At 38.9% G+C, this 22553-nt stretch overlaps 1 protein-coding gene across 1 annotated transcript in view; it reads left to right on the top strand.

The window, feature by feature from the left end:
- The window catches only part of EHD1 (EH domain containing 1), a 586485-nt gene that overhangs the window by 533082 nt on the left and 30850 nt on the right, over positions 1-22553 (top strand). Inside the window, exon 4 of the mRNA XM_044075765.1 lies at positions 18081-18245. Coding sequence (XP_043931700.1) covers positions 18081-18245 — 165 coding nt within the window. The remainder of the gene's footprint in view (positions 1-18080; positions 18246-22553) is intronic.

Genomic DNA, 22553 nt, shown 5'->3' on the forward strand with positions numbered 1-22553 from the left:
GTATGCTATAATGGGTCAAATGAGGGATGAGTGCAGTGGGTCAATGACCTCCTTTTTTCTGGATGAAAAGACTTTAGTGGTGAGGTGTGCCACATAGAAGGATTTCCTGACTGTTGGGGCAATGTGGTTATTGAAGGTGCGACCACTGTCCACCTGTGTCCCCAAGTCTCATCACACTTTCGGTGTTTAGTGTACTGCCACCTATGTGGTAATTCATGGGTACATGTTTTTTCCCAAAGGGGATAACTATACATTTCTTGGCATTGAGCTTGAGCCCATGGCTCTTGCACCAAGCATCTGTTTCTGTAAGGCCCTTTTGTAGAGTATCCACATCATTTGGGTATTTAATAATGGCTCCCAGTTTGCAGTCATCTGCGAACTTTGTTAGCCAGAGTCCCTTAGTGTTGGCCTGTACTTCAGAGAAGTAGATGCCAAACACGAGAGGTCCCAGGACTGAACCCTGAGGTACTCCACTTGTCTGGAGCTGGATTTGGAGTCTGCTACTTTTACAGTGTGGGTTCTGTCAGTAAGCCAGTTGGCAATCCATAGAGTGATGTAGGGATTAATACCCAGCTTAGTAAGTTTATCTATGATTCCAGAGTGGGGGATGGTGTCAAAGGCCTTGGCGAGGTCCAGATAGGCTGTGTGGACTGCCTTACCCTCGTCCATGGCTCTGGAGACTGATTCGAAGAAGTCAGTTATGTTCAGGAGACAAGATCAGCCCTTCACGAACCCAAACTGGGTGGGGTCCAGTGTTTTAAGGTTGCCAGTATCTTTGTTTATAAGTTCCATGATAAGTTCCATGGCCTTGCAGATCAGGCTCGTCAGACTGATAGGGCGGTAGTTCCCGAGATCTAAGGTAGATCTAAGGTGGATCTCCCCTTGTGGAGTGGGATAACTGTAGCTGTGCACCACTCAAGTGGGCATGAAGCCTGAGGTGAGGGTATGATTAAACATGACACTTAGGTGAGGTGCCAGTTAATTTTGTAGTTCATATAGTACACAGCCCGGGAAGTCATCTCGTCCCATGGATGCTGTATTCTTAGCTTTGGAGAGTGCGTTTTTTTACCTATGTGGCTGTTACCAGAATTTGGCAACCTTCCGGTATTGAGATGGGCCATTTAGGGGGTGAGAGGGGGGTGAAGTTGGCACTAAATCGATTTCCCAGGATATTGGCAATTTCCTTGGGATCAGTATATTTAATGGCATTCTGTTGTAGCTCAGAGCAGATCTGAGCATTGCCATTTAGATTCTTGACATAGTTATACTTGTGGTTGTCTTTGGAATCTTTGGCAATTTGGCAAGAGTTTCAGTACTCCACCTCAACTGCCAGACCGCCATTATTTTTTTTTCTTTTGGTGAATCTGTGGATTATAGTCTGTCATTGTTGACCATTAGTGTTTCATAGTTTTTGTGGTTCAGAAAATACATGCTAATACGAAACCTGTTCTGTTGTCTATTCTAAATCATTTAAGAAGTTTTCTTCTGTGTCATTTTGCCTAATTTATTCCCTGTACTTGAGCAGGTTACCTACTAGGTTTCCCAATGGTCCCGTGGACTGCAAGCCTGTTAACTACATGTGAACCAGAGTTCTGATGTAAAGGAAGAAAATTGATTGTAGTAAACAAGCGCATCATCATGTGAGCAAAGTATTTGAGCAGAGTTCTTTGGATGTGATCCTTTTTTTTTTTAATGCTGACTTTATTTAGCTGTGAATAAATTGGGCAGCATAAAATCTGAGCTTAATGTTAATATTTTGACTATGAATGCATTTTTAATTTAGTTTGTTTTTTGCAGGCACACAGGTATGAAATGCCCTGTCTGGGCTGCACGTTTGTCTAGCACTTATTGCAAGTGAGTACTACTGTAAGCTGTTAGAGCTGCTTCTGTAGTACATGGTTTGATTCTGTCTTCCATGCGACTGTGCCAAGTTACCTCACCAAGCAGTACTTATTGGCTGCTCCTGCAGAGAGGGACACTTGTGTCCAGTGTGCTGTCCCGTACTGTTGAAAAATGCATTACACATTTGTTTTAATTCCTGTATCCTTCACATATATGCTGATTTAGTACATAACTGTATGCTGTTTGACTAAGTCCCAGCATATGTTGTGTAGTGTAATCGGTTGTCAGATGTATTTTCACTAAATAAAAGTTTCAAAGGAAGAAATGTTAACTGATTCTCATACATGTTTCAGTGTGAGAATGTTTTGTTTAGAAAATGGCTGTCGAGTGTTTTTTCTGTAAAATATGAAATAAAAATTTTAAATGAAATCTAAATCTTTGTGATTGTAAAGGTGAAAGTTGTGTACACTGACAGGTTTAGACAGTGTTTATGGTAATTTAGGAGTGACAGCCATATAATGAAATGTTAGTATGGCTGAGTTGGGGGCCTGATTCATTACACTGCAGAGGGAGGGCCTCATTTGTCCACAGGTCTGGCTGTGTTGACTCTGGAAGTGTATGCTGCCACAGTACAGTGTTAAGCATTTAAGCAGGTTGGACCTGTACCGAGTAATGTCAGATGGAATAGCTGTTCTTGATGCCAGAAGACATAGGGAGGTCAAAAATGAGATGTAGGCATTTTAAAGAATGTTAAGTCCCCCCAAAAAACTTTATATACAATAATTCTGATTTTTGTATGACTTATGAGTTGTTGAACAAAAGATGCTGCAGCATTTATATTGTATTTAATTGTTTTGCCTTATTCGTTGCACTATATAATGAATTTGAGTAGGCCTACATTGCGTAGTAGTCTAAGCATGTTGCATTTTAATGATACATTTTGCAACACTTTCTTTACAGCCTCCAGCAACTGCAAAGGGGGTTGACAGTTGTCAAGTCATATAGTTTGCATTGTTTGGAGTGATAAGAGCTGTTTGAGCCTTAGTAGCCATTATGTAGGCATTACTGCGTACTACTGTGGTACAATCGTCTCTAAGAGATTGGGATTAAAAGATTTCTGCGTTTAAACTGTTACTCTGGCAGTCAGTGCAGAGGATTAAAGCTCCGCCTTGTTAATGAGTTGCTTCCTGTGTTAAGAGCATAGGGCTGGAGTCTTGCCACCTTCATTTGCTTTACTGTGTGATATTGAACAAGTCAGTTAACCAGACAGTGCTTTGGAGAAATTTGGAATTATGGTTAGGCTCTTTCCAAGGTCTCTTGGACTGCATGCCTAGTAACTATGAACCTGCTGTCATTTTTTGCTAGCCATTCCTACTGCATACTTGATCTAGTTCATGAAATGTTATGGCAATATCACAAGCACACCAGTTTTAATGCAGCATTTGGCAAGTTATATTTCAGGGGAAGCAGGCACTCCATTTCTAGATGGAGCACTGGAATGCAAAGCTGTTTGCCAGCAGCAACCTCTGCATTAGGAATAGTTCTCTTTAATGTTGACTTTTCAGGTAATTTTTACTGAATTTGCATATTGACTTGATGTATCTTAGGACATTAATATTTTTATGCTGTTATAAATACTCCTGTTTAAACTGTGGTTCACATGGCTTGATCTTATGGTATGGTGGTCTTTATACAATTTCATGTAGTTCATCCAAAGCTGCCTGTAAAGTTCATGTAATTTATGTCTTCATAACAAGAATGGGGTGTACACAGTCAAAGTGCTGTAACTGCTGTTGGAGGCTCTCTGTGCATGAAAGTGCCCTATGTTCTTATTTTTAAACCGCCTTTAAAAGTATATGACTTTGATTATTGTTTTTCATGTATTGACATCCGAGAAGGATGCAGTTAATGTCGCCATAATTGCTATGTTTGGCAAATATTTGTGGGTAAAAATGACTGCCTCTGCTTTGCAAGACTAGTGTGTCTTTGTGTAAAGCAAATTGAAATACAGTGCTGTGATCATTTCTGTCACAATTAGACCATAATTGAGTATGAATATTGATGGATTGTAATGAAAGCAGTTGTGACCTTTTATGCTTGATATTTCTGAAACATTGATTCATACATTTTTGTTATACTGCTTACTGCAAAAAAAAGTTCAAAAATGCAGGTTTAAAGGAGAGGAGCATTAATAAAACCAGCAACGTAATGAGAGTTTACAATGCAATAATTATATTTGTGAAATATGCCAAAACAAGAAAATCTGGAAATATTGAACTTTTTCAGAATTTGTTGGACTTGAGGGACTCAAGTGTATATCCTATTTCATGTCATTAATGTTCAGAAAAATGCTTTGGGGAGGGGAAGAGAGGGGAGAAAGTTTACTGTAAGTAAAAAAAAAAAAAAATTTCCTCTAGTAGTAGTTTTTTTGTGGTGTGTGGTTTTCTTTGCATGCTACAAAGTCAAGTTTTCTCAGTTATTTATTTATTTATTTTTAAGTGTAATGGGGCTGCAAATAGATGGTGCATTTTTTTCCTTTCTCCCTTCTCTCTTTGTATCATTGTTCAGTTTTAAGAAATGTAGGCTCTTCCATGTAAAAAAAAAAAAAAAAAAAAATGTTAGAGTATGACGAAAGAAAAAAACTAATGTGCTATTTCTCATTCTTGCTTGGGAAATGACTGGATTAAGGACCTTAGATTGATTTTGTTGCAAGTTTTAAGAGAAAGTAAATGAAAAATAATGTTGAATATTATGCTGCTTTTTTTCTAGCAAATGAATGTATGCTTAGTAAGAATTCTGTATGTGGCCCTCATGTCTTCATGGAAGTAATCTGATAAGAAATTGGTGGTCTTGTTCTCATGTCTCCATGGATACAGTCTGATAAAGAGGAATTGGTTAGTCTGGTGGAGAGTGATTGCTGGGGCGGAAAAAGAGAGAAACTGGCTAAGAGATGATGTTCTCTGAAAGCATTCAGGGTTTTCCCAGCTGGCACACCTATACAGATAAAAAAAAGAACTTAGAAGTACAGGCTGCACCATGCATCTTAGCATGGATAAGCTTTCTTTTAGGTTAACTCAAGTCCGTGAGTGTGGCTGTTAGTCATTTGTTCCTACCGGGAGAGTAAAACTTTAATATTTGAAATATGTACATAGTTTTGTGTGTTCATATTAAGTTAATAGGTTTTAGAGGGAATTGGGGGGTTACTTTTTGTTTGAGGGCTTTCAGTAAAGCAAGTTGTGTAGGATATATGACATAGGCTCAAATGCATATGACAAGAAATAACTATATAAAAGTTCAACCTGCCAGACAGTGTGTGCAATTAACACAAAAGCTGGAGCTAGACATTTAACAAAAGATGTACATAAGGTGGGAATAACTTTTTAATAGAATGATGCTTTCTGTAATGTCGTTAAATGCCAGTGGTCTTGCAGATAAATACAAAAAAGAAAATAGTTTATATTAAAAATGTAGCGTGCTAATATCTGTGTTACAGGAGACACTCTTGGGAAGAGCTGAACATGTGAATTTGATAAAGAAAGGCTTTCAGGATGTTTATTCAGTGGAATATCTGGGACAGAGGAAAAGGAGAACTTATTTTAGTTACAAGAGTAGCTCCAATAGTGATAGAGGATGAATGTAATGGAAGATTTGTAATGCTAAGAGGCTACTGGCAAGGGAGTAGGATTACACTGGCATGTATTTATATTCTACCTAAAACTGCTATAATGGAGCATAAGAAAATTCTGGGAGAAATAAGTTTTCAGCAAGGAATATTGCTTGTAGGTGGGAAATGGAATTTGATTTGCAGCAGTGAAGATGTGTCTGGGGGATCGAGAAGGGAAAGTGTACCAAAGAAGGGTCAATTTTTGAAAAAATGTATGAAAATATTTGCCATGGAAGATGTGAATTCAATAGGAGTTCAGAGTGAATTTGCATGTTATTCATTAAGGTATAAAATCTGGGCTAGGCTAGACAGAATTTACATTTCACAGGAACATGTGCATTTAATTGAAAGTCCTGATAAGTACCCAATAACTGTTTCAGATCATGTGCCAATAACTAAAATAAAAACACAGGGAAATGAGATAAAAATGATACACTGGTGCATTCCCACCTATCAGTGGAGATTATTCAGGAGCTAAGGAATGGGCAGTGGAGATTATTCAGGAGCTATTCAAGAGGATAGTGATTACTTCTGAAAATATAGCTAGGGAGTTGGATAAAATTAAGGTGGAATTTAAAAAATAGGGTGGAAATAAAAGAAAGGGAGCTATGGTTAAGAAGTAACCAGAGTTATTTAGAGGGACTGACAAATGTTAAAGTATTGCAAAATAGGGGGAATCACAAGAGGAGGATCAACTGAAGAATACCAAGCAGAAAATAAGGGATTACGTCAATAATATACACTAGTTTAGAAAGATTAATCAACTGTTTTTTAATAACACTACAGTACAAAACTTAGTGCATCTACTCAGGGAACAGAAAGAAAGGACTGTCACCAAGCTTAGGGAGCCTGTAACAAGGAAGGTAATGAGATCCTGTAGAGGTATTAGAAATATTTCAGAAGTTTGTATGAAAGTCTGTATAAAGCAAAGAAATATGGAAATCAAGAAAAGATACAAATGGAAATGTTTATGGAAGAATTAAGTATGTCAAGGTTAGAGGTAGATGAGGCTCAATTACTAACTGTTATGAGATGAGAAAACAATTGTGATGTATAGCCAATATACAGGAAGTTCCCCAGGAATACATGGTATTCCTGTGGACATTTAGAAGCTAAAAGGGGAAACTGATAAAGATCTGGAAGGTTTTAACACTGTAATACCTAAAGAGGGTAACGAGCCCATCAGATCCAGCTTCATACAGATCCATTTCAATACTAAACCATGATTATAAAGTAAAAATAAAATAACCACAGTGACACACCTTTAAGAGCAAATGTGGTATTGCTCCAAGTGTAAAAGACCGATGATCACTAAAATCAGTAGCAGAGCAATCCACAGACCATGGAATTCGTATAAGAAGTCTACCATGAAAAATATAAATTATTTTTATTTCACAATAAGTAAGCGCTTTCACGTAGGAGCTTCTTCAGACCATCGAACAGATACTGGTCTAAAACCATTTAATTAATCCTCATGCTGTAGTTAATTCTGTTAATAACTTTAGGAAGCGCAGTTTATATATGCCAAACCCACATCCACTTGTAGAGGCATTTAGTAAAATGGTGGAAGATGATTTATACAAGTTTTATGATAAACTATCATTAAATGTGAATAGTAATATGAGGTGTAAATTGAGTTGCAACGAAAGACTGGAGCTGAAATGTTTACAGGAGGACGAGTACGTTATAATAAGGCCTGCGGACAAAGGGGGGGTCCAGTAGTTGTTATACTAAGAATGATTATGTTGAGGCTATGAACACTGTTAAATGATGCCCGTTTCTATTTACGGATAGATTCGGATAGGGTACATTTGTTAGTCGTATTAAGTTTGTTAGAAGATTTATTAAAAAGTGAATTGATTAATATGGAGTTATACAAGTTCCTGAAAGTTGATTATCCCCTTCTACCATCTATACAAGGCCTCCCTAAAATCCATAAGGATGGTTGTAAACCCCCAATGAGACCAGTTGTAGGAAGAGGATGGGTCACAGAACCCTGCGCCGTATATGTAGAAAGTTGGTTGAGACCTGTCCTGAACAACAATGTGTTTGTTTTGAAAGACACACTGAGCAATTTCTAGTAGATTTGTATGAGCATGGGAACCCTTTGAACTCCGTATCCGATTTATACTTCGTGATATTGGACATCCAGTCTTTTCACCATCATACCCAATGCTGTAGGGATACAGTCAGTGCATGATTTACATGGATACAGCACTTATGAGGATGGACATATTGATTTAATATGCTTGCTACTGTAAACAATTTTGAAGAACAATGTCTTCACTTTTGAAGACGGTATCTATTTTGCAGCATGATGGCGTAGCTGTGGGCACTTCATATGCCAATAGCTACGCCAACATGTTTATGGCAAGTTGGGAAGAGGAGAGCTTGTTTAGAATGAAATCATATCTGGAGCATGTGAAATTTTGACGCTTTGTCTCTTCCTTTTGTGGGAGGGTACTTGCACAGAGTTAGAAACATTTCTGACCAAGTTAAATGGTGGATATGAGTACTTTAACTTCACTATGAACTGTTCCCCAACTAAGATAGAATTTTTCTCTATGTATATGTTGAAAGGCTGAACAATAGTTTCATCAATACTGGGGTGCATAGGAAACAATGTCATAGGAACACCTATTTATATAGAAGCAGTATACCTCCCCAGTATGTCTTCAAAAACCTTATTAGAGGACAAGGAATGAGGGCCTCTAGGCTGAATGCCTCCGAGGAGGGCTTTAGCCATAAGTTAACTACTCAGAGGTAGATTAGTAGACGGGGGGGGGGTATAGTCCTTTTGATGTGGACGGGAATCTTGAAGGGACTGGTGAGCTGAGGTATGTTTCTGCTAAACCCTATTTGTCTCATCCTGTTGAAGCAGTCAGTACACATAGTGAAGTCTCTAGCTCCGATGTCACAAAAGTTCCAATATTTTTTACTACTGATATGAACCCAATTATGTACATCATAAGGAAGAACTGGCGGGTATTGACCACAGATCCCATTGTGAAGGAAGTGGGTAGGAGAAAACCCTTTGTTTGTTTAAAAACAAACTTAATTTGAAAATAATAATATGTTACCCTAGAGGTAGGACTAGGCAACCTGAGAGTATGAAAGGTACCAGCCCCTGTGGGGGGTGCAATTTCTGTAGTTAGATACTACAGGAATTTTTGTCCACCCTGATACTGGTCAACAGTTTTATTTTAATGTAGAAGCAAATTGTAAGACCTCACATGTAGTTTATTTGACCAAGTGTGTGACTTGTGGGTCGTTTTACATTGGTAAAATGGACAGGTCACTTAAGGATAGAATTAGGGAGTATGTTTATAATATTAGAGTTAGAACTGCTACCAGTGCCCTCTCCAAACATGTCATGGCTCAGGGTGATGAACATATCTGTAGATTTTTGGTTGTAGACTTGGTTAAACCTATAGTTAGAGAAGGGGATATATGTAACTTGACTGAGAGTAAGGAAGCCAAGTGGATTTTAAGGCTCAGAGCAGATTGAGGCATGGGTTTAAACGAGAAGGCTTCCATTAAGCCCATGTTAAAATCTAGGAAATTAATTACAAAGTATCCCTGAAATAATATTAATACCTTTTGTAGTTTTTATGTATGTTTTTTCTTTTTTAATATGTCTGTATTTCATGTATATTTGTATTCTACATGCCTTTTAAATGTATTACAATGAATGAAATTACACTGTCACTTTCAATTAGTGTATTGCTATTGCTTAGTATGAACTGATTGGTTCATGAGGATTATTTAAATGGTTTTAGACCAGTATCTGTTTGGTCTGAAGAAGCTCCTACGTGAAAGCGCTTGCCTATTGTGAAATAAAAGGATTTTATATTATTCATGATTATAAGTAAATGGCTAAAAAAATGGCAAAAATAATGCCAAAACTGATGTGGATCCATGTGGTTTTGTGGAGGGGAGGCACATATTTGACAGCATTGTCACATTGATGATCCAGAGGGAAGCATAATGTAAGAAAATGCTATTGTTGGTGAGTCTCGGTGCACTGAAAGCATTTGACAGAGTAAACTGGGAGTTTATGAGCAGGGCAATGGAAGCGTTTGCATTTCCTGAAAAATTATAAGGTTCAGTAAGATGATGTATGAGTGATCAGAGGTGAAAATTGAAGTGGGTGGGGTTCTGTCAGATAATTACTGCTTGAGTAGAGGAACCAGGCAAGCATGTCCTGTTTCCTCTTTATTTGCATTATGTTTAGAACCATTGGCAAAGAAAATAAGGGACTCAGAAATTCAAGGATATAATTGGTATGGTAGTCAAGAAAAGTTGACTCTATTTGCAGATATTATTTTACACCTGACAAAACTAGAGAGAGATTAGTGTTGTGGAACATTCTGAGATGGTTTAAAATCTTTTCGGGATACAAAATTGAAACCATAAGGCAATCGTGGTAAAGTATGTGCCGACATAAATTAGTTTAACAACATCCATATCTATGGAGACATGATAAAATTAAGTATTTAGGAGTGTGGGAAGGATATGTGGGAAAAGACTAAACCAAAGATGATAAAACCTGAGAAAATCGAAGCTTCATTATATGGATATGGATAGCAAGATACAAGCAGAATGTTTAGTCCCATTAGCCTTTTGTACAGGTCATACATAATTTTATCAACCAGAGGAGACGTTGTGGATTACAATTAGAGCTGGAGGGCATAATCTGGGAGGGAAAGACTGCAAGAGTCAACTGGGATAAGCTGATTCTTCTAGTAGAACAGGGCAGATTGGGATTACCTGATTTTTGAAGGGGCATTACTGAGCTATGCAGTTAAGGCTCCTGTACATAGCACAAGTAGAAAATTATAATTCAAAGTGGAAAGGGATGATGAAATGGGGGGAAGCTGAAGAACCGAGGAGAGACTGAGCTTTTGGATGCAGGCCTTTAAAGGAGTACCGCACCCACAGACTCAAAAAACATGTTTAAAACATCATGGCATGATGTTTCCTACACTTTAACAGCACTCTGGGATTATTTACAGGATGTTAAATATTTTTATATGTAATTCCTGACTCTGACGACCTGGAGGCTGGCATATTGACGTGGTTTGGATAAGTCAGGTTGCCATCCAGTATCCCAGAAATCATTGTTTGGCTCAAAAATGTTTCATCATGCAGGCCTTCGTTTGCCTAAAGTTCCTGTCATTTCATAGATGTTGCATGCGCACAAAGTACTGAGTAAAACAGAACAGTGCAAGTAACATTCCCTGCTGCTGGATGACTACTTAAAACAGAAACAGTGCAAATGCCACAGAACACACTCAGTGCTGTTTATTGCTGCCTTTTTTTCTAATTTAGTTTAAATGGCACTAATTTGTGAGACAATGAATTCCAGTCCATTTACTTCTTCCCTCCCTCATAACACTTAGCTTCCCTAGCTGTCAAAGTCCTGAGGGTAATTTGACCTGGTAATTCCACTGTTTGGCAGATCTCAGCAGGGTGCTTGACTCATGTAATTTAATCTTTGCTCTAGCATTTTCTTTGTTAGAGGGGACTTTTTTGCTGCACTATAGCCATGGCCTTACTTGACTGCAGTCACATCCAGTAAGGTCTTGCACCAAGGAGCTAAAGAATAAAACATGTATACTATTAACCAGTTTAGGTATTTATTAATTTAAGTGTTAAGGTATCACTTCATGCTTCCACCTTGTTAAAATTGAGATTTACATATGCAAAGTGTGTTGGTATACAGTGTTTGCCTTCATATGTTTTTACTCCACTGGTTGGTTTACAAAAAAAAACCTTTTGCAGTGTCCCTGGATTTGTCTTTGTACATGCAAACCACATTGCTATATTTCCCCTTCCTTTTTCTTGTGTCCAGAAGTCACTTATAACAAAGTAAATTTTTTATTGATTTTTTTTTTAAATAAAGGACATCAAGGTTAACTTTCCTTGAATCAGATAATGGATGCCACTGCAAAGAATCACTGTTGAAATATTTGTGCATGGATAAAATCCCTTACTAAATCTATTTGCCAGCCTCCAGTTCAATTGGTGCTATGGCTTTAATATACTGGTGTGTTTGCTCATGCCTTCCAAATATCTCCACCATTACATACCAGTTTTGCAGTGTAGTAACCACCCGACATGCCCATACACCTTTAGCCATCAATATGCAGCTACTTCTGCTCATGTGAGTATGTGAATTCATTTTCAGACTTAAGGTGTGGAAGCTGCACTGAATAATTCTAGGTGCTTGTTCAGGTTTCACATGGTGCTTGCTTAGAGCTACTCTCATGTTAAGCCACTGTGAATTTGTTGCACTGCCACCTCTGATACCAGGGTAATGTTTTAATCTTTCTATTCCCGCACTGCACACTAGCAGTATCTGGTGCAAATACAACAGAGAAGTATGCAAGCAGTACACCACCTAAGCATCATTTGCTGTGCAGAATGTACAAGTATGCATACCAAATTTCTGTGTTTCCAAACATCGGTGTTACTACACTACTACTGAATAAAATGAACAGCACTCAGGCCGGGGGAAGGACAAGGGAGCCATGACATCACAGAATGGGTGGGTCTTATTATTTTAGTTAGAATCAGATGATGGCTGTGATGTCACTTTGGGGGAGGGAACTGATTAAAAAAAAAAAAAAAAAGTACCTGCACTGCCTGGCCTCGATGTCAATAATCGGGCGACTCCAGCAAGCTTTATTCAAACATGAGAGAATCATTTTGTAAGTGAAACCATCACAGTATGAGTAAGTAGGCTTCTGTTACAGAAGTAAGGGGAATTATAAAAATTGTAAATGCTTTATTGTTGTTGCTTTACAGAGGACAATGTAAATAGGGAGGAAAAGGGCCGTGAAGTTGAGGAATACATTAGAGAAACCTGTTGTACTCCTTTAAAGAGAATAACACTTGTACAGAATATTATTTCTATAAAATAGCAGAAGGTATCCTAAGAACTAAGCCAACATGGGAATGGAGAAAGATTCTGCCGATAGGAAAGACTGCAATTAGGGATGTAGACAATAGGCAATTGTAGAATTGGCAAAGAAACCAAGGTATTGGGAGCAAATAACTAGAGAGAGGAAGATGATAGAATGGGAAGAGCCAAGAATTTATTTGAACTGCAGGTTACAGATTGCCTTCCCTGTCAAGGATTGATGTCAGAGCTTGGAAATGTTTACATAGATATTTTTATACCCCAAGTAGACCCCAGAGAATTTTTCTAAAGACAGCAAATGTTGGAGGTGTAACTGGGAAGAAAGAAGTAATACAGAACATCTTTTCTGGGAGTGTGGTGAGTTGGCAGACTTTAAGGATTCCCTGCGGAATGCACTGAGTTGCTGGGTGGGCAGATTGGTGTGACAAGGGAGAGGATTTTTCTGAGCTATGATACAGAATCAGAATTGCATAGACATGGTAAAGCCTTTGTGTCTTATTATGGTGGCTGCCAAAAAAGCAGTTGCTAGAAAATTGAAATCAAAATCTAAACCAGCTAGACTAGAAGTAGGGAATGTAGTAACAGAGATAAAACAACTGGAATTGAGATCTTTAAAAAAGGGTCAGAGCAATCTACATAGGAAAAATAGGAATTGTGGGACAGAGGAGGAATGAGGTTTACAAGAAGGCAGGACTTATTTGAGTTATGTAATGTTTGACTGAAAATGACTGGGTAGGTTATAAGTGATGTATAATGTTTGCAACTGGGAGTGTCTGTTTCTTGCAGTAACTAGGATTGTATCTGTATGGTCTGTTTTCATTTTTATACATGTATGATTGCCTATGTCATAAATGATTTAATAAATGTTTCTTTAAAATATAGATGTAAAATATACTCTAACAAATGGTTTTGTATTAAATAAATATTTAAAACAATCTGGAAGGTGAATCAAAGAGCACATGCATTTGTACGTGGTCCTAAAAATGTTTATGGGAATGCCTGTGGTTTGAAAACAATCTGAGGTGCACTTAATCTGCCACTTGTTTAGCAAGTGGCCATCAGCGATTGTGTTCTAAAATTTGAAGTGAACTCCACATCTCTAACCATTGTATACACTGATACATCTGAACCGTTTTTTTTTTTTTTTTTTTTTAACGATAATTGGGGAAGAGACTTCAGGTAATGGGAGAACGGAGTGGGGGGGGGGGTCTGGACAGGAAAGAAATCGGACTGTATTTGTTGGTGTATATGTTTCAACAGAGGATACTGGAAGGGAAGGAGTTAATCTCAGCCCAGCTAACCTTAAGAAAAATTGCTTGAAATTACAGCCTAAACCAAGTCATTTAAAGATTTTATCTCACAGGTTTGAATGCAGCCAGAGATGCAGTGTCTGGGCTGGGATCCTGCTCCTGTTGTCCTTTAATGTTGAACTAATTCCTACCCTGTGATGCCAGAAAATGGCTGATTAGTCTCTGCAGAAAGGATGGAAGTATTGGAATTGTTTTGCAGTCTCCATATGCTGGAATAAACCTTAGTAAAGCTTTGTTTGTGAATTGACATAGCTGTGCCAGATCCTGGTTAAAGTTTCTAGTGAGGGGGTGGTGTGGGAACCAGAGTCAGGTGACCAGATGTGATGTAATTTTGTAGCTAGCACTGAAACTGTATTTAGATACTAGTGAGAGATGTGATGACTATAAAATACGGCTACAAAGTCAAGTAGAACATAGTAGGTAGTCCACAGTTGAGTTACAAATGGAATATCCTTTATTGAAACAAACAAGCGATCCTAGTTGAGTATAATGAAAAACATCAAAAACGTTCCTTGTATATAATCTGGTTGTTTGGCGCAATGGGGTTAAGGGGAGTGGTTCTGTTAAGAACAATAAAAACATTAAAATCATTCCTTTAGTCAAGAAAAAGGTGCTTCAACAAAGTATTAGTTTAAGGGTGTGCACACTTATGCAACCAGCTTATAGTATGTTTTTTATTTTTTATATTTTTCCTTATCAGATTTGTTTGATTTTCAATTGAATTGTGGAGGTTATATGTCACATTAAAGGTGGGAACAGTTTTGAAATGATTTATTGTGGTCTCATTTTTTTAGATCACAAAAACCTGGCATTTTAACAGGGGTGTGTACACGTTTTATATCCACTGTAAGTGAATGTTCTCCACCGGTGCCAGTGGTGAGGATTGAGGCTCCAAGATTACTGGCCCAGAGGAGGGACATCACAGTAAACACATATTTTTTACCTCTGAAGAGTGGCTGATTCACAGTAATTATGAGCTGCCATTTTGTTATGCACTAAACAGCAGAAGTAATTGGCAGCATTGGGAAGTATATAAAATACAGCAGCATTACTTTTAAGTCTGCACTTTAACAGGGCAGTTAAAAAAAATTGTCATAAGCAAGTCTGGTCACATGACCAGATACCCTTTAACATCACAGAAGCAAGAGGCTGTTGAAAGAGAGAGAGCTACTGCAGTATTTTGACTACAAGTTCATAGTAGACGGGCTTCACAGTGCAGTAGAACACAGTTTGCATAGATGGGGAATGTTCTGAGTACAGATACGAGATGTCAGTTACATTATAGAACAGCAGTGGATAAGAGACCTTTAATGGGATGTTTACATTCATAAAGGTATGCAGCTGTTAGTCTGACAGTTAAGTTAAAACCGAATACTTTTTTGCATGAAGTGTTTCAGTTGTTAATGTAGAGTATCCAAAATTAAAATTTCTCTCATATTGTCTGTGACTGTCTTTCATATTATCTGTGACGTTCTAACTCTTGAAGTGTTGCTTGCAGTCATGCTACCTGTGTAAGATCTCTTAATATACACAGACTGATCACTGTCCTGTTTGGCACAGTATTTCAGGTTATAGGCATAATGAATAGTTCCTTTTTCTTCGTAAGTGCATCCCTGTATAGTTTGGGTTTTTTACTAACTGCAGGTTGACGTGATAAATATGGAACCACCTTTAAAATTTTCCATATTTAACTGCGGTCTTGCAACAGAGCTCCTTAAAATAAATCTATAGTAGTTATTCATCCGATAATAGAAGTAAAAACAGGAAATGTGCACTGGCACACTTGTTAGCTGTGAATTAATTGGCTGTTTATGAATTTATGCATTTATTAACTGTAATATTGTATTTCAGTCTACGTTGCGTAAAACAAAGCTAACATACTGCAATGTCAAGCTCTGCACATGTTCCCATGTGTGTGGGATACTTCATTTGATACTTTTTATCCTTGAATGTGGAACCTTGAAAGGTTGAGGGGCAATACAAAGGAAATGCTGCCTTCTAATTTTTGCCTCCCTTTGCAGCTGACTATTAGCTGCTCCTGTTGCCTCTCCGCAGTCTTCTATTAACCAAGGACAACTTTCTCCCAGATCTGTCAGATGTTCGGGATTGGAGAGGAGTGCAGTATCCCAGAGCATTGTCGTACTGTTGCCAAGGAGCAAATTTTATGCCCCATCACTTGTTTTGCCCTGACACATGCAGTGTTGTCAGGCATCTTCTCGGAAGTCTACCATTGCTATTTCAAATATTTTTTGGAGGGTGTGTACCACTCATTACTGAGGTTGTGTATCAACCACCTGAAGAATCCTCTCCACTCCTATGGTGTGTCTGCTGACAGTGCTATTCTTTGCTTACCCCTTCTAACTCATTAGGAGCCAGATTGGTCTCCGACTCCAGTCAGGTTCTGACTTGTTCTTATCAAGTAGCACTGAAAACTAAGGGGCTGGAATACTTGCAAATGCATTCTGTTACAATTTTGAAAAAAAAAAAAAAGGTTTTCTAAACTTGAAGGAAAACTCCTCCTCCTGTAGTTTAGCGCAACTCTTAAGTTGCTTTTCTCATTGCAGTATGATTCCAGTACTGCGTAGGTACCTGAAACCTGCTTGTACTTTATAAAACTTTCATTTCTTCACGTTGGAAAGACCACTCACTTTTTAAAGCTTAACTTCTCACATAAGTTGCAGAAGAATTTGTCTACACTTGCATGATATACCACAAACACAGAGAAATTTGTAGTCCGGAGCTCAGGCTGCTGTAAACAAGACAGGGGTGTGAAACTTTTCCATTCTTTATTGCAGAGAGGAAGAGAACTTTCACTGATTCACAGCTGCTTCCAGTGTAGCCATGGCTTTCATAGCAAAACAGAGCAATTAGATCAGTCACTGCTTCAAAGGCAGTTCCATCTTTTGACAAATTTACATAAGTAGCATCACAGTATTGAAATGCAGAGCTTTAAACTTTAAATGTCTGTTTATACTACTTTACGTATCAAAGATCTGTGACATTTAGAGAAGTCAGAAAATATTTTACTTGTAAAGTATCAGCACATTTACGAAAGTGTATGGGGAGGAGCTTGTCAAGTCATCTTGGACTTGAGTTGCCACCTTTCGTTGTGGCTAAAACTGGCCACATCCCTTGCATCACCTGTAACCCTGCCTAATTCTGCCCCCTCTACCGTCCACATTCCACCCATTTGGTGACATCTTTGACATCATCTGATAAGTATCACCTTCTTTTTCCATTCCTGATACCTGTTTTCTGCTGATTTACTAGGATTTTCTGTAAAAAAAAAAAAAAAAAAAAAAAAAAATCTGCTGATTTAACAAACTCAGATGGCCTGTTTCTTTTTTGAAACAGATTACTGGAGTTTGTACAGTGTTTTCCAGACTACTTGACAATCCGTTTGATTTCCAGATAGTCTGGAAAAAAGAGAATTGGCAACCATATAAAATAAAAAACACCGCAACTACACGAAAACAAAAGGACTGTATAAAAAATACGTGAAGAAAAGACTCAAATGACTGCTAGTACACTAAAATTAGTTTAGCGCTTTCATTCGCTTTAATAACACGAACGTCTTCAGAACTCTTGACATTTCCTTAGTATACTGTAAAACAAGCCCTGAGAGATGCAAATGAGGGCTATTCAAGAAATAAAAGAAGCCCTGGTACAGTGTACAAGATGACGGTGACTGACATGCATCCCATTACATGTCAATGGAATGGGAATGCACCACTACTTATGACTCGTAAATCAGACTTGAAATGGATTATGGGAAAAGAGGCTTGAACAAAAATAAGCTCACATTGATATGTCAAGCCTCATTGAGAGCCATTTTGCAGAAAACATTAAAATTCTATAAGTAGTAGTCAGTGATTTTTGAGATGTTAATCACTCTTTCTAGGTTTTGCGAGTTATTTTAGTTCTAAGATGGAGTTTTCCTTTAAGTTTGCGGGTATGTAATGAACCTGCAGACTTCCCAGGATTGCTGTGACATTACTTCTTTTATCCTTCTCATTTCTGCCAATTACTGCTTCAGGTTAAAAAAAAATGGCTTATGCTGGTCTGCTGATGGAAAACTGAAATGTAGAGGTGATAAAATTTTACTGAACCAAAATGGGTTTTGCAGCATACCTTACTTCCACTTTCAGCTTAATTAGGCCCTTTATCAGGAGGACAGCATTCAGCAAAATCTGTCATATTGTCCTTTTTTTATTACCGTTTGTAAACTGTTATGAACTAGAAATTGGTGTTGTGCAAAGCAATATATCTGATGTGTGGGTGATTTAGTTTTGTCTTTGTTTTACTGCTTTATTTCATTTTGAATTTCTTTTGTCTGCAGGTTCATGCATACATTATTAGCTCGTTGAAGAAAGAGATGCCAAATGTTTTCGGGAAGGATACTAAAAAGAAAGAACTCATCAATAATCTGGGAGAAATTTATTTGAAAATTGAACGTGAACATCAGATTTCACCTGGAGACTTCCCCAATCTTAAAAGGATGCAGGTACTGCGTATACAGTATTAATATCCAGATGATTTCACAGATGGGCATTTTTGTTTTGTGATCCCACACCTAACTGCATGCTGCATGCTGTATGAGTAAGACTTTGTTTAAACAAGTTGCAGTTAATAGCAGTGTTTCTCCTGGGGGTTTGCAAATGTTCATGACTTCATAATACAGAGCACAGCCAATGATAATTGTCTGGCTTATGTACCTTTTTTGCGGATGCAGTCTGTATTTGGACACTGCTATAGATTACAATTTCGTTCTGATACCTGTATACTGGACTTGCCACTATGTTCTTACATTTATGAAGCATCTTCATGGAAGAGGTTATAGGACTTGTAATTGTGCTAATTCACCTAATCACCCTTTACATTTCATGAAAAATGTTGGTGTAATGTAACCCCTCCCCCCTCACTGAACCTCTCTTCAGTGCTTTTTGGTAACTCACCCAGTCCCAATGTTTTATAGGAAAGTAATAGGAAAGTGATCAAGAGTTATAGAGCACCTCACTGTTTCATATTGGATTCTCTACCATTCAGATGTTGCTTTAACATTCTTTACTGTTGGTATATGCAACAGCAGTAGAGAGTGAAGCCTATGAACTGTTCACTTAGACTGTTCCATAATTTGTTAGAATAATTTGTACAACTTGAGGGTTGTAACCTTTTCATTGCTCAATTTGTCTTGAGGCTGACATTAAGGAAAGAGTGCTAGAAGTGGACTGTAATATATTATCATAGATAAAATAATTACATTTTCTCACACGAGTATTCAAGTTGTCTGGATATATCCAAGTGAATATTGCTAGAGAATAATTATGTTCAGTAGATCACTGTTGCAATAGCCTAAGTTATGCCAGACATTTGCAGTTTTCAGAGCTTTCTTGCCATTGAAGTGCATTCCTCTGTATGGGCTTCAGTTGATGGTCAGCAAAGTGCATCACCAGGGTAGGTAGAGAAGTACCTCATTGGGTAATACCCTCCACTTCATTTTTTGTGGAAAAATTTGTATTTTCTGTGAAATATATTGATTAGAGGCAGATATGGGTGTGTTTAATGGCTGTCACTAAGACTTTTCCCTCTAATACCTTTTATTATGTAGTCACTGTTTCCTGTGGGAAATGCCTTTCATTTTTTTTTTTGGTCAAAACTTGTGGTTAGGGACTAGGACTTGTGGTTTTGGGGTTGTCATTTAAAAATGTTTTACCTCAAAACCTTTTTTTTTTTTCAATAGTCATTTTATTTCACCAACTATCATAAGCTCCACTACCTGTCACTTCTTTCCATAAATGTGTGTTCCTGGGTCCCTGTGGAGATTCCCTTATTTTTTGTGAGGAAAAAGTTTATTTTTTGTCAATGTTAAAGACTGGTGCTAGCATTTGGTAGTTGCCACTATAGAATTTCACCTCAGACCTTAATCTTTTCCGTCAATAGATAAGACCAATGCTTCAGTGCTCAGCTAGCTACTTGTAAGACACCTTTTGTAGCAAAGACGTGGACCTTTGTCCCAGTAACTTGGTTGATCCTTCCCTGAGTCACAAGAAGAGAACTTATATTGTCAGCAAGGTTTCTGCCTTGGCTTTGCCTTTGCTCAGCTGCTGATGGGAGACACTGCTATGGCCATCTTTTGTTCTTTAGACTACTCATCGCTTTTTCTTTGTCCCCCCTAGTTCTGCTCCTCAGAAAGCCAGTACACTTAACCTGGAGGTAGGCACATCCACTGTGGTTGTTCAGTTGCTCTTGTCCAGTAAGGGAGAACCACTGTTGCTGGCATTGGGTAATGGCCCAGATTATACTTTGTTGAGCCGAAATGAGGAATTCCTTTCCCAGGAAGGCACTGTCCTCCTAGCTGCTCTTTTTCTGGGGAGTCTCACCAAAAAAGGGAAACCCTAAGTTAAGATGTGTATCTTTTCATAAAGCAGGTAAGAGGGAGTGCCTGAGATTTGCTGACGTTCTATTTGAAGCTTTTCAGACTTTACAAGCTGAATCTTCTCATTATTTAAAAAGGAAGATTTTACTCCAGTCTAAGGGGCAATGACTTGGACTTTTATTGTGGTCTCAAGTTCCCATTCCACAGAATGGGGAATCTGACTATTAGGAAATTTTATTCTTCAGTTGTCCAATCTGCAGTTGATCTGATGTCAATCTTCATTTATCCTTGACATATGGGACTCTGTTGCAACCAGCTCTGATGCTGTTGTAACAGCATTGTGAGTACCAAAAACGCTTCAGCTAATATCTACCCAGAATACCTCTCTCTCTCTCCAGATTACCTCAGATTTTGTTTGCCGCTCTTCTACAAAGATGCTTCAGTCACTCTCATTAGCTAAGTGCATTTTTCGTTAGTTTTTTTCTCTCAAGTACTTCAAATCTTGTATAAATACATCTATAATTTATCTGTATCTCTACCCAGTTTAGCTTAGTGTGTTTATTCCAAAATGTGTATAGTTTTTTTTCTGTACTTTTGTAGTTCTTCTGCGTGTGAGTGTGCTGCTTTTACCTTGTGGTATTTCTCTCTACCATCGCTGGTAGTTCTTTCCTTTCCCCTACCTTTTGGTAGTTCTGACCTACCATTCTTGGTAGCCCCTTTCCTTTCTAATCTGTGTGGGGATTCTCTCTCTAGTGTGTGTCTGTATTTGATAATTTTCTTCCTCAGCATGGCAGACATCTAGAGGAACAACTGGCTTCAAACAATGTCAGGATTGTGGGAGGAAGATGACTAACTCTGGGCACTCCTCTTGCGTTTACTGCTTGGGCCAGGTGCATTTGCAGAGAGTGTGTTATAGGTTCATAAGTACTAGGCTAACTGCCCCTCCGAGCCATTGTAAGCCTAGCCAGTTATCCCTTGTGAGACTCCAACCCTGCACCTTGTATTTGTAAGGCAAACACTTGTTATTCATCCAGCCTTCAATCACTGGGCCCTTGTTGAAAGAAAAAATACCCATAGAACTGAAGTTGGCAGTTGACAAATCCAAGGAACTGACTTCTTCAGCACAGTCTGTGGTAGTTCTATACCACAGGTCTTTGTGCAAGTCGCCACGGTACCGACAGTTCTTCTCCAACAGTGCCAGTCCCCTCTGCAGCGCCAGATGAAATTTTGGAACCAATACTTTCCCTGGTGCCACCTGTATTTTTGAATCCCAAGTCCCCCAGGACATGGTTTTCCCCTCAATTGATCCCTTTGTGTGTCAGCTTCCAAGCCACTTTCTAGACAGACCTGAATCTCCCTCAGACGTTTCTGTCCATTCCTCCAGGAGTCTGACAGTCAGTGCGGCTGGTTGATCAGCTTCTCATGGTCAGGGATTTGTTTCCTCTTGAGCCCGACTTCCTCTCCCCAGCTTTTCCTCCTATACCCTCCTCCGAGGGTTTAGAGATTACGACTCCAATTCCTCCAGTTCCAGCTGCTCTGGTGGGGACAGTCTTTTCTACTTCAGTTGTGGACTCTGCCTCTAGTTCCTTGACTCCATCGGAGCCAATTAACTCCCAGGGTCATAGCTCCACTGCCGGATTTGAGGGGCTTGGATTGGATGTAGTTTTTTTTATTCAGAGCCTCTCTTGGAGTTTTGGCACACGTGGGTTCTTCCCTGTTCCAACTTTGGGGGTGGTTTCATCTGAACGGGATGGGACCACGGTTCATAGGTTCTTAATCAGTTCCAGGCTGCCATCCCTCTTCAGAGGGACCTGCCTTCTAGGTGATGGAGAGTTCATTGGCCCCTTCCCTATTGAAATTTCATCCCAGTTCTCCAGGCTTGCCATCCCTCTTCGGGGGGACCTGCCTTCCAGGTGATGGAGAGTTCATTGGCCCCTTCCCTATTGAAATTTCATCCCAGTTCCAGGCTTGCCATCCCTCTTCGGGGGGACCTGCCTTCCAGGTGATGGAATGTTCATTGGCCCCTTCCCTTTTGGAATTTTATCCCAAGATCCCCTGCTTGCCCAGAGCTTCCTCCAGCCTTCACACCTGGACAGTGAGCACCAAAGCTGCAGAATGCCCCTGCACAAGGTCCTTTTTCTTCAGAGTCCTCCACAGAGCTTCCCACTGAAAAGGTACCCAGGAAGAAGATATGCAAGAGGAAACACCCGGATTCCCCAGAAGGAATCAGTCAGAGGACACGGATTTTGATGATGGGGATGGTTCCCCACAGACACCCCCAGAAGACATCTCCTTTGGAGAACTTCTGGAAGTCCTGAAGCAGAGGGGATGACTGGAAGCCCAATAACCCTACCATAGTGGAGTCAGTGTACCTACAAGACTTTTGTGCTTGCCCATCTACCTCTTGGATGACCCCACCTGCTGACAATCTGATTA

This window comes from Protopterus annectens, chromosome 6.part1 (assembly GCF_019279795.1).
Source record: "Protopterus annectens isolate FY-2018-M chromosome 6.part1, PAN1.0, whole genome shotgun sequence".
Lineage (NCBI taxonomy): Eukaryota > Metazoa > Chordata > Ceratodontiformes > Protopteridae > Protopterus > Protopterus annectens.